Below are 12,303 nucleotides of genomic sequence, written 5' to 3'. Positions count from 1 at the left end.
ACGATAACATACATAGTGTGCGTCGCCAAGGCCCTGTACATTCCATGAGATGATCCTCATGGATGATCTGCTGAGGTGGAGGCTGTCTCAGCCATACGGCGGACCTTCACAAGCGGCTTGAATGGAGAGTAATCCCCATCCGAGCAGCTACGAATCAGCCCACCCGATGTGCTGCAAGAGTCTTGGACCAGGCGCCAGTGTGGCTGTGTCCCATAGCGACTGCCTCCCACTCGGAGAGAGAAACCTCATGTATGCATACATAGCCAGGGTCTCGCGCTAGGTCTACCACTATGCGAACCACCAAGTGTCGATTCCCGGAGGCATCCGCACTCTCGGTATCAAAGAAATGTGCCAACTTCCAGAGTCGGCCTATCACGTCTGTCATCTCCAAATCGCTCACATGGTGAGAAAACTCAACTGCCTGTGTCTGCAAAATACTAAGAGCGAGATCCAGAGTCCACTCCCGGTCGCTAGTGCCGCAAAGAGGGAAGGAGAAGGCCACCGCTAAATCAAGTGCCTCCTCCCCTCGAGCCGGAGGTATCACCACATGAGCTCTGATCATGGGGACCCTCCGCTCCAAAAAGGCGTGTAAAGTAGTCGAAAGCCTCCGAGCGCTATCTAGTGTCAAGACTACTCAGCCGACTGCGGATAGAGGATATCCGTGAAGCACGAATCGGCATGGTAGGTCTCCTCTGCGGTGCACGAGCAAGGTCGGTGCTCAGTGCCCGCCGGACTGCAGGTGAGCGCCAGGGTACTGCCAGTGCCTCTCGGGGAGCTGAGGCGAGCGGAGGGGGAGGGGGGAGAAGGGGGGGGGGAAAGGAGACGCTGAAAAAGCGGGAGCGGAAACGGGAGGAAGCGAGGGTGGAAGCGAGGCGGAAGGGGGGGCGGGGGAGGGGGAGGGGGAGGGGGGGCGGGGGAGAAGGGGGGGGGTGCTGGCATCTCCTAATCCTCAATCTGCGCTGGGGTCTCCTCCTGGAGGGGAGCAAAGCTGTTCCTCACTGGAACCCAATGATGCTGAGGCTGTGTCTGCTGCTGCGTCGGTCTCTGGGCATGCTGCTGTGGTTGCCTCCCTCTACGGCGCCCCTGTCCAGGCTGCCAATCAGAGGTCTCTGTGGGTTGAGCAGGTGTCCCGGAGGCTGCCTGCCGAGCCGCATCTGTGGGCGGGCCATCGGAGGTCTGCTGGTTGCGATGAAGGTCAGGGTCTCCTACGAGGACAGGCCTTGGCCAGGTGGCCAACCTGCCTGCATATAAAACACTGGTTCGGGAGCCCCGAAAACTCCACTCTCTGATCGATCCATCCCCCCTCTATCCTAGGTAACTGAATGACCTTCGGAAGGGAGGAGATGTCAGGAACCAGAACTCTAACCGAAGGAAGGCCAGCTGCTCTAGCCACCACTGAAGCTGCTGTGGGGCCAGTCTCAAGCACCGAGCCCACCAATGATCCTATCCTAGAAAGGAGCGAAAGGTACTCGAGGCGAAGTCCAAGAAAGTAGACTGTGACATGGAATAGGCACTCTCCCTGCTCGGCCGCTGCTCGGTCGAAACCATGCTGCTAATGTCTGAATAAGGCCCGAGCGCCCCTGATGTCAAGGAGACTCATGGCTAGGACCTGGGCCACGCTCTGGGCTGTCTCGAACTCAATCTGGTAGTGTCCGCGGCCCAGTAACTCAACGACCAGGATCTTGCCCACATCTGCAAGAAGGCGGGCCTGGAGAAGATCCCGGATCTCCCCTCTGCTAGGACGAGTGCCAACTATACGGCAAATGGTGGAATCTGCTCGAGGCGTTCCACCTCTGCGGCGAGGCTCGCTTCCTCTTCTGGCGAAAGAGAAAGCCTGATGGGGGTATCCTCAGGGGCGGGCAAGGGAGCTGCGGAAGAGTCCCTCTGAGGTGGGGCGGGAGAAACCTCCATCAGAGTCTGAAGCTGAGTCGAGGGCGAAGCGAAGACAGAGGATCCTGCAAGAAACAGCGGATCGGGGAGGGGAAGAGGGGGAAGGGTGGAAGACAGAGGAGGAAGGGCGGAAGACAGAGGGGGAGGGGCGGAAGACAGAGGGGGGAAACGGGCAGCGGGGAGCGAAAAGGGGGCGGGAAAAGCGCGAAACGGGGGCGGGGGCAGTGTCACGACCCTGTGTTTTTCTCTGGACAAGGTGCAGATGTGCACGGGGACATGGTGGACAGTGTGAATGGCATCAGATGGGAGTGAAGATGGAAGCCCATGTGTGGATAACCCCATGTGTGAAAGGGGGCAAAGAGATTTTATCTTAAAAGGTTTAAAAACCTTCAAAAGTTTCAAAAAGCCCTTCATTAAAGAAAAACGTGGCCCTTATGCTATTTTGGGGCCACGTGTGCTTTTTGGGGAAAAGGAGGGGCTGCCAGGCGAAGGGGGCGCCTAACTCTTGTGGAGGGCTGTGCTTTTTGGGAGGCGACTGCTGGATTCTGAAGGAGCCTTTCTCTGTCGCGACTGATGGCCTGAACTTCCACGTGGATGGACTGCACGTGGGCTGGACAGAGGGACAGAGTAGGCAGGCGGACTGTTTACAGGTGGCATATGGGGGCTGAACAGCATGTGGAGGTTCTCCCTCTCTAGCTACAAGTCGGGCCTGCAGACGGGGGTGCTTCTTCTTTGACGGCTGGTCATCAAGGAGCGCAGGTGGGCAGATTGCAGGGCAGCGCACAGCTCAGCAAGCTCACCCACTCTTTATCTCCCTTTTTGGAAAGCTGGCAGACTGCAGCGCTTTCTCTCTCTCTCTTTCTCTCTCTAGCTCTTGGAGGATGTGTTTTCTTTCTCTCTCCAGGCGGCTGGCTGGTCTGCAGAAAAGTACAGCCTTGGATTCCATGTGGTCAGTACTGTTGGCCGACAAGATCTCTTCCGGAGGGTGGCAAGTTGCAGGAGAAATAGTAGAAGGGCTGAAGCTGCGGCACATGCTCTCTTTTTTCTCTCTCTCCCTCTGCTGAAGAGTAGACAAGGGTTGGTTTCTTTGGACACAAAGGTGGACAGAGACTGGGTTTCCATGAACATAGACATCATGTCGATGGCGTTCATCTGATGGAGCTTTCAGCTTATCTTTGCTTTGGATTTGGGACTGTTTTGGGACAGTTTATGGGCTGTTTTTGTTTGGATGCAAATTCAGCTATGTGCTTGGGTTTTTGGCTGCAAGTACAAGGTCATTTGGTTATGTTTCTTGGCATGGGAGTGATGCAAGCTCGCATGGTTGCGTGCTCATGGAGCAGATTGTTTTCTTCCTGCTAGAAAGGAACAGTGGGACCTACAGATATGGGCATCTTTATGTTGCCAGATGTTTCATGAGGGTACAGGTAACTTGATGTATGCCGTTGTTGGCACTGTTGTTGAATGGTGCCATGAATGGTTCTGTATGGAAACATGACATAAGTTTCAAAGGGAAACAGGCCTAAGGGTTTCATGTGGAAACAGGTCGTAGGTTTCTCGAGGAAACATGTATTTGGGTTTCTCCAGGAGATAGGTCACATGCAGGCAGAAGGTACAGGAATGGACACATGTTTGGTACAGCCTTGCTACTGATAGGACAGGGGACAGGAAATCCATGACAGAGATGGATAGTACCCTTGGAAGGTAGAGAGGGTTTGTACAGGTGTGTCAACTGTATGGTATGTTGTGCTGTGATGCGAGTTCTCTTTTGAGAGACAGTTTGGGAGTCTGTGTTGTGATGCAGAAGCACTGGATGTGTCGGGGTGTGATGCTGTTCATAGTGTGAGAGGCTATGGATGGTTGTGGCAGCCTTGATCATGGGAGAAAGCTTCTGTATGCAGACTCAATGTGAAGAGTCTTTCGATATGAACAATGGCTGGATTTATTTGTGGATGCCGTGTGGACAAGAAGCCAGATGCAGGTTCTTTGCAGGCTTCAGGAGTTCTACTGGGACGGCTGAATTACCAGCCTTATATTGTAATCAAAGCTCTTATATTCAATTAAAGAAATACCGCAAGGGGCGCCACTGCGATTTGGGGCCAATCGGTGTCCGTGTACTTTTTGCAGGAGCACTCTAGCTCCCCCTGTTTGTTTTCCTTTTCTAGGTCCTCAATGGTGTTGAAGTGTTTTATGTGCGAGTGTTTGTTCCACCGCCCTTTGGTTTCTGAAGGCCGGTTTACAGGCAGGCAGGGGGCGGGACGCGGAGGAAGGGGGAGCGGGGGGGCGTGAAGGAGACGGTGGGGCAGGCGGGCAGGGGCGATGGGCGCGAAAGGGGAGGCGGGGGGCGCGAAAGGGGGGGTGCGAGCAGGCGAGGAGAGGGGAAGGCTCGAAGGCGGGGAGGGGAGGTGCGAGCAGGCGGGGAAGGGCGAAGGCAGCTCGAGCAGGAGGGGGGGGGGGGGGAAGCTTCAGCGAGTGCGTCGGATTCTACAAAGATACCATTATCTAAGGGTTTTCACATTCTATTGACAATGTGTTAGAACATTTTGTGCAACTGGTGACTAATAACCCATAAAGGTATCTTGTCAAAGCTTGCCCAGAAGTAAGCACCAAACTGTAAGACTTTCAAACACTTTCTTTCATCTTTATGTGCAGTCATAAGATTTGGAATAAATCCAATCTTACAAATTGAGAGAATAATTGCACGATTTAGCAACAAACAAATACAAATAAGAAAAACACTAGAAAAAATTTTTCAAAAAATACAAGAACATAACTTTTGGAAAAATTGAAGTTCACCTAGTAGAGTAGCTATTGAAACAAGAAACATAACAAGATGAAATTTTAATCAACAAAACTATTAAAAATATGGAGAGAGAGAGAGAGAGAGAGAGACTCTTAATAAGCAAAGCAATACTTATTGTAACATGGAGAAGCTTGCATACTTTGAAAAATACTCAGCCCTTGGCTCTTGACGATGAATAGCATAATGTAGAGAAGATAAGAGTGCAGAGAGAGGAGAGACGAATACACCGTATTGGGTCCCAACAAATACCCTCTTAAGGACCCACACCACGTATGGTGTATCTACTTTATTGAACGAGTAGACTGACAGAGTGCTAGCTATAAATAACCAAGACTGAATTGACTTGGGTACCTTCCCTTGGCTGAGATAGCATTCAGCCTAAAGATAATCCCTTGAGCTACACTTTCCACCTTGCTTGACCCCTTCTTGGTTTGGTCTAGCCCTTGCACTTCAGCACTTGCAGAATAAATAAGATGATTTATGCTTATTGCTACCCATCGCTTATATATGCCCTACATATGCTGATCGGTATGCTCATAGGTTGTTGCCTTGCTCACGACTGAGTAAGACAACATTTAATGAAGCACTTCACACGTCTACAAGCTGACAAGTTCTAGTGCTTAAGGGCTGGTTGTTACATCCCTGCATGCCTAGGATTCGGGCTAGGGGTGTGTGCTAAACCCAAGATTAGAGTTAGCATTAATCCAAGATTGGGGTTAAGGATTAGCTCGAGTGTGGAGACCAGGAGGATTCACACGTGGGCTAAGGGTGCTAGGAAGAGGAGGTTTGGTCTGGCTAAGAGCATATAATTAATAGCCTAGCGCTTATAACGGCTAAAAGCTTATAAATAAAGCAAGAAAGCTAATAAATAATAGCTTAGTTATCACTATATAAGTGACCTTTGAGATCACTTATTAGACAAGAGGTCAAGTAGTCACGCGGTGGCCAGGGGCTACCAAGGATCTCATAGCCATGGAGCTGCAAGGTGGGTGGTAACATAATCTCTGTTCAATCTTGGATGAGGATTAGACAGTAGGGATATTGCACTTGGTCTATTGTACCGGAAGTACAAGGCATTGGGACTTGGTTGTGCATTCCATGGACTAGTGTTTGTCGACAACTAATGCAAGATGCCATCTGGTATGACAGTTGAGTCGTGCTATGGGTCAGTGCTAGTTTGTTACGATAGAGCTTGATGCACTTTGTGACTAGGTGTCTTATTGAGATTCGGCTCTTGGATGAGAGTTGGATTGACAATAAGCATTAGAACATTATAGCAGGATCTACAAGAGGAGTCTTACACTGGCTGTTAGAAGTCATCTCTTGTCTTTCTGTAGACACCAAGGCCTTTGTTGTGGGTGTGCCCGCCCTTGTAGGTGTTGTTCTCATTTTTCCTCACTCCCCGTATTTTTCTCCCATTTTTCCCATTTTTTCTATGGCTTGGGTGGCACTTCTGTACTGGCGACACCCTGGCATTGCTGGCCGACTGGTCATAACTGACCGACTGGGTGTCTATGTGCTGGTCGTGGAGATCTAGGCCTGTCGGCTGCCTATGAGCAAGCCGACTACAGTGTTGGGGCCATATAAAATGGCCCCATAGCCCCCTTGTCATTGTGTATTGTATTCAGGATCTTCTTGCGTATACATAGTAGAGTTACACGCCTCTCTCCATTGTTGTCTATTTTTCTGCACTTGCTCGTGTTTCCAGATTTGGTCATCTTCTCCGCTGCGTATTTTGACATGGTATCAGAGCCCTAGGCTCTTGATTGTTCTTGGGATTTGTGTGAGCAAGAGGGGGATTGTTGTGTTCCTAATTGGTGGACTATTAGGGACTGTTTGGGAAGAGGAGAAGCAAGAGGACGGCGGGCTGATTTGCTGGACAGCCACTTGCAGTTGTAAGTTCTTCTTTGTTCCCACCCACCCACCCTTTTTCAGATTACATCCCCGCAATGGCAGATTTGTTATAGATGGCTGAGAGGCATGTGAAGATCCCTACACTCCCCACGTTCTCGGTGGACCGTCAATTGGACAGGAAGAACTACGGCATATGGAAGGTTATGATGGAATCTGTTCTAGAGTCTTACGACCTTGCTGATTTCATCGTTATTGGGAATCCACGGCCGGAAGTAGAGGAAGGGGAGTTACCGTCGATCCGTAAGGACTGGGAGGCACAGACACAGTTGTGGGATCGTGTCAACGCCAGGGTCCATTCATTTATCTTCCTCAACTGCACACCGCAGGTAATCAATCATGTAAAGCATATGACGCTGGCCAGAGGTATATGGCAGCATTTGGCTTCTCTTTACAACAGGGTATCGCCCATGAACAGGATTTCCTTGGAAGTATAGATGCGGGTTATGAGCCCTGCAAAGTCGTCGACGATGCGGGAGCATATTAACAAGCTGCAGGCTCTTCAACAGGAAGTTCTTCAGGCTGGGAAGGAGATATCGTCAAAGGACATGGCCAAAACGTTGCTGTCGCACTTGCCCTCTCAGTACTCAGCATTTTACTGGTCTTTGATTACCAATGGCAAGCTCAGCACCATCACGTGGGAGGAGCTTGTGCCCATGGTCTTGGACCAGGAGGAACGATTCACGAACCCTCCACAGGGTGGAGGTTCGGAGGCCTTAACTGGCCAACAGTCGAAAGGCCGTAACTCAGGCAAAGGGAAGGCTTCATCAGAGAAGTCTTCTAAGAAGAAGTCCGACGCTGACCGCGAGAAACTAAAGGCAGAGAGGACTTGTAATGATTGTGGCGAGAAAGGCCACTATTGGAGGCAGTGTCCCAAGCAGAGGACCGAGAAGGGTGAAGATTCCTCAGCAGCAATCATGAAGACTCCGGCTTTTGTGCACCTAGAGGTGATGGACACCGATGTTTCATTTTCTTCAGGCAGGGAGGAGGTTGGAGGATTCTCCGCAATGGATACTCGAGAATGGATTCTGGATAGTGGTGCTTCCAGGCGCATGACTCCTTCCCGTTCAGATTTACAGGATCTCTGCAAGTATTCTAGTCACGTTCTTACTGGGGATACATCCACTATCCTAGTTCACAGTGAGGGCAGGTTGGAGATAGTTCCCGATGGCAAAGGGAGGAAGCATTCCTCCCAGGTGTTGTATGTTCCGTCACTTGGTTTTCATCTGTTGTCAGTGCATCAGGTTTGCAAGACTGGCGTACGGGTGGAGTTTGATGAGCATTTTGTTGCTCTCCGGGACAAGGCAACAAGCCAAGTAGTTTGGGAAGGCGGAGTGGAGAATGGAGTTTACAAGCTTTCAGCACTCTCTCCTAGGTCCTGAGGTTTGTGATGAGTGGAAATCTGGTAATGGCCACTTCAATGTGGATACGCTGCAGGTGCAAGCTTTCCCACACCAGATGGTGGATAGCTTGACAGTTAATGGCAGCAGTTGGCAGGAACTTTCCAATACTGATGTTGGTGGTTCTTGGTAGGTGGCCGACTGTACCTGCAGTACCCGACTTCAGTTCTGGTGTTGGCCGACTCTGGTACAGGTCGTGGACACCCTGGCATTGCTAGCCGACGGGTCATAACTGGCCGACTAGGTGTCTATGTGCTGGTCGTGGAGATCTAGGCCTGTCAGCTGCCTATGAGCAAGCCGACTGCAGTGTTGGGGCCATATAAAATGGCCCCATAGCCCCCTTGTCATTGTGTATTGTATTCCGAATCTTCGTGTGTATACATAGTAAAGTTACACGCCTCTCTCTCCATTGCTATCTATTTTTCTGCACTTGCTCGTGTTTCCAGATTTGGTCATCTTCTCCGCTGCATATTCTGACACTGGCCTAGGTAAGAGACAGCACACTTGAGTAGATCTATGGACGAATGTCCAAATCTGAAGATTCGCTTCCAGAGATTTGTCTCTTATGCATTCACGACGAGGACGTGAAATGAACAAAACGGGGAAAGTATGTTACATCCCAATAGGCCTAAGATTAGGGCTAGGGACGTGTGCTAACCTAAGATAAGGGTTAAAGCTTAGCTAGAACATGGAAACCTGGAGGGCTCACACACAAACTAAGAGCGCTAGCAAGTTGAAATCTAGATTGGCTAAGAGCTTATAATTAATAGCCTAGAACTAATAATGGCTAAAAGCTTATAAATAAAGCAAGAAAGCTAATAAATAAAGCAACGGCCAATAATTGCCGCGTTATTGCTATATGAGTGACCTTGGGGTCACTTGTTAGACAAGAGGTCAAATAGTCATGCCTTGGCCTATGGCTACCAAGGAAGTGTGCATGATCTCATGGCCATGGAGCTACAAGGATGGTGGTTCGGCCTTGTGGTAAGGGACACTAGGTTGGGGCCATTGGTACCAAGCAGGCTCGCGACAATTACACCTCAACCTCAGGGGTGGTTCAAGGCATTGAACCTACGGTTGGGTGGTGAGTTGCTAGCCACAATCCATCATGGTTCATGTGATGCATACGCTAGTGTCAAGTTTATGAAACCTCAAGAGGGTTTTGGTTCTAGGTTAGATAATCCTTGGGCATGGTCTGTGAATACCTTACCCTGGCTTAAGGCCTTGGTGGCCCTTGGACAAGCATTCCACGACTATCCATGAGACACACTCCTAAAGAGTCCATCTTCTAACCTAAACTAGTGACCGTGCATCCGACTGGAAGCCTAGTACATGCCCAATACACCTCTACATCATTCCAGAGAGTTCCAAACGTGCGGGACATGCACTGACCTCATGTGCAGGACGTGCACACGTGACCATGATCCTCTACAGTGGATCCCTTGCTCACTCTAAGACTTATACATGTATGGCATCCAAGTGCGGCTTCCCCTTCTTCTTAACTTGATGGAAGCTACATAGCCTCCAAATAGTATGTCAAAAATACTGAGTATTCTTCAAAGAAGTTTTTGTCAACAAACTACTTCATGCGTCCTTTGGGTCCCAAAACTTCATGAGAAATTGACACTCTTTAAGCCCAGAGCCATGCTTGAAGCCATGTAAAAGGATCTGTTCAAGAACAATCACTTCAACTTTGTCGGCAATATCAGGTTCGACGCATCTTGGACATTTGTGGTGGAAGGAGGTCCGGCATAGTGCTTCGACCAAGCAACATGAAACACATCATGCATGGTCCAACTAGCAGGTAAGTTCAACTTCATGGACACCTTGACCAACTTCTTCAGAATGGGAAAAGGTTCGAAACTCCGAAACGACAACTTTGGGCATCACTTGCCCACATGGTTCCACCTTTGTTTCATGATCCTGAGATACCCATGCACAACAAGCTGCTTCTTCTGCATCCTCCATACACAGTAGAGAGAGCTAACCTAATATAGCCACCCATTGGTGCCATACATTTCAGTGAGACCTCACATAAGTAAAATAAGGTTAAAATCATGATCCTAAAAGCTTCATATACATGTTCTTCATGATGTTCAAGCATAAAAAAGCACCTAGCAATGGACTCGCTAGTAAACATAATTAAGACTATAATGGTGAAACTTCAAAGCTTTGTAACTAAATAGACACTAGTAAGATGTATTTATTGATAAAATTGAGGATAAAGTCACCATGAGGTCCAAGTAAACCCACAAAGATTTTTCATAAATTATAATAAACAAATATAAAAATATGTCGCACCTTTTGCCTTCTTGCCAATGTCAGTAAACAGCCCAGGTCCTTTTCCCATGTCTAGAATCCCAAAAAATAAAAAACTTAAATGTCAAGGAGAAACAAATTAGGCAAAGAACCTTTAGAAAGTTCTAATCATATAACACAAACAAAGAACTACTCAAATCAAGCACATAAATTGAGCACAACATAGAGAAATGTTTTTAAAACATTTTCTAAGTTCTTTTTTGCGAGTCAAAAGTTGCTAATATGCATGCATCAACGTCACTAGAAATGTTAGGTATGGTACATTGTGTATCAAGTATGGAAAGTATTGATCAAGGTAAGGTTTGTCAGGCACATTGCCATTTCTTAAATGAGAGATCCCAAGTACTTATGCATAACCTAAAAAATTCAATCTAATGTAAAAATATATATGCAACATGCAAGCCTCGTTCACAAGACAAATTGCAAGAGATACATACTCCATTTTCACAGTGGACTTCTTACTTTGCTATATCCCCTAGCTTTTTGGACCCTTTTTTATGGGAAATAAGGATAAACATGGAAATGATTGGACCCCTACTATCCCCACAAGCTTTTGGGACACTTCTTATGTAAATAGGCTCCTGGTAGGTCAAGAGAAGGTCTATAAGGGCTTGTTGAACCTTGTTCTTTGGAAGATCGACCCAAGCAAGAAATATCTATGAGTTTTGAATTGCACTTCTGGAATAGAAGCTTTTTGGGGTCAACAGGTATCTAGGAGAAAGGGGATGCAGTCAAGGAGCAGCAAGAGGAAGGGAGAAAGCAGAGGTGTAGAAAATAGGGGTGAAGATGTAAAAAGGAGAAAGAAAAAGATCAGCACCAATACAAAATACGTGTGGGGGTTAAGTGTGTGTATCGGGGGGTGGGGGGGTGAGGGGTTTGTGGTGTAGATGGTGTGTTTGAACTTTGTGTAGAGGCATGACTGCCCATCCATACAAAAACGTGTGAGGGGGTAAGTGTATGTGTGTTGTGTGTGTGTGTGTGTTTTTTGGAAAGGGGGGGTGTGTGGTGGGTTTGTGTAGAGGTAGGTGTGTGTCCGTGTCTGTGAGAGTGTGCCTTCATGCATACGTGGGTATGTTGAGAATATGCACTCGCATGTGTCCTAGCATAATGTGACCTCGTGTTGCACGTGTGCAAGCATAGTGAAGTGTGCGGTCTTTCCACGGTTGTACATGCATAATATGATCGATGAAGGATCAAAAGGAAACCAGAAAACGATCAAAAATGGCTTAAGTTTGGGTTTCCAGTTTTTCTGTGATCCTTACGCCGTTAGGGTCTCCTTTTCTTCATTATGTCAATGTGCTGGAGAAAAGTAAATACATAGCTTTACTGTAATGATGTAATCACCGCAGCACTGTTGCTTTAAGGTCAGTAGCAGACTGTGATGCAGCGTAGATACCCTAAATTTGTCAAATGAGAAACATAGAGTCTAACCAGATCCAATGAACACCAATCCGAATCAAACAAGCACTGGAAACCCTCGCCCGATTCAAACTCACGAGTGGATCACAGTTTTCTTCAGGAAAACGCAGTAAAAAGCGAGACATGGCAAGGTGACAGCAGAAACGCTTCTACAAAAGATTTAGGTTTTAGGGTTAGGGATACCTGACAAAACGCAGAAGGCGACGACGCTGCTGAAGTTGAACTTCCGCTATTGTTGTTGCTGCTCAAAATGAAAGATACCCTATACCACCAAAAGACTGTTTGAGGTTTCACACCGTGGCCGCCCATGCCTAGACTATCTTTATTTTTGCTAAAACTAGAGGTCGGCAAGCAAAGGTGACTTGAAATTGATACCATGAACATTATTCAAGTGGAAGATTTGAAAATACAAACAACAAATAATGATATTGAAAAAGTTGCTCTCTCTTCTCTCTCTCTCTCCATGCACATGCACACATAACAACATAATGTATAGCAACATGCAAGCATGGATCTTACAAGAACACATCATAGTGCTTGTGCATATATTTAAGCTATTAGTGT

General features: G+C 47.9%; 1 protein-coding gene across 1 annotated transcript in view; it reads right to left on the bottom strand.

The window, feature by feature from the left end:
* Positions 1 to 12,030, bottom strand: part of LOC147611728 (mitochondrial outer membrane protein porin of 36 kDa-like) — a 52,290-nt gene extending 40,260 nt beyond the window's left edge. The window contains exons 1-2 of the mRNA XM_086784774.1: positions 11,923 to 12,030; positions 10,303 to 10,353 (exon numbers count right to left, since the gene is read on the bottom strand). Of these exons, the coding sequence (XP_086640900.1) occupies positions 10,303 to 10,351 (49 nt within the window). The 5' untranslated portion in view covers positions 10,352 to 10,353; positions 11,923 to 12,030. The remainder of the gene's footprint in view (positions 1 to 10,302; positions 10,354 to 11,922) is intronic.
* Between the last annotated feature and the right edge of the window lie 273 nt (positions 12,031 to 12,303).

This window comes from Cibotium barometz, chromosome 47 (genome assembly GCF_041138505.1).
Source record: "Cibotium barometz isolate CiBa-2024 chromosome 47, ASM4113850v1, whole genome shotgun sequence".
Lineage (NCBI taxonomy): Eukaryota > Viridiplantae > Streptophyta > Polypodiopsida > Cyatheales > Cibotiaceae > Cibotium > Cibotium barometz.
This window is presented reverse-complemented; position numbering and strand designations above follow the sequence as displayed.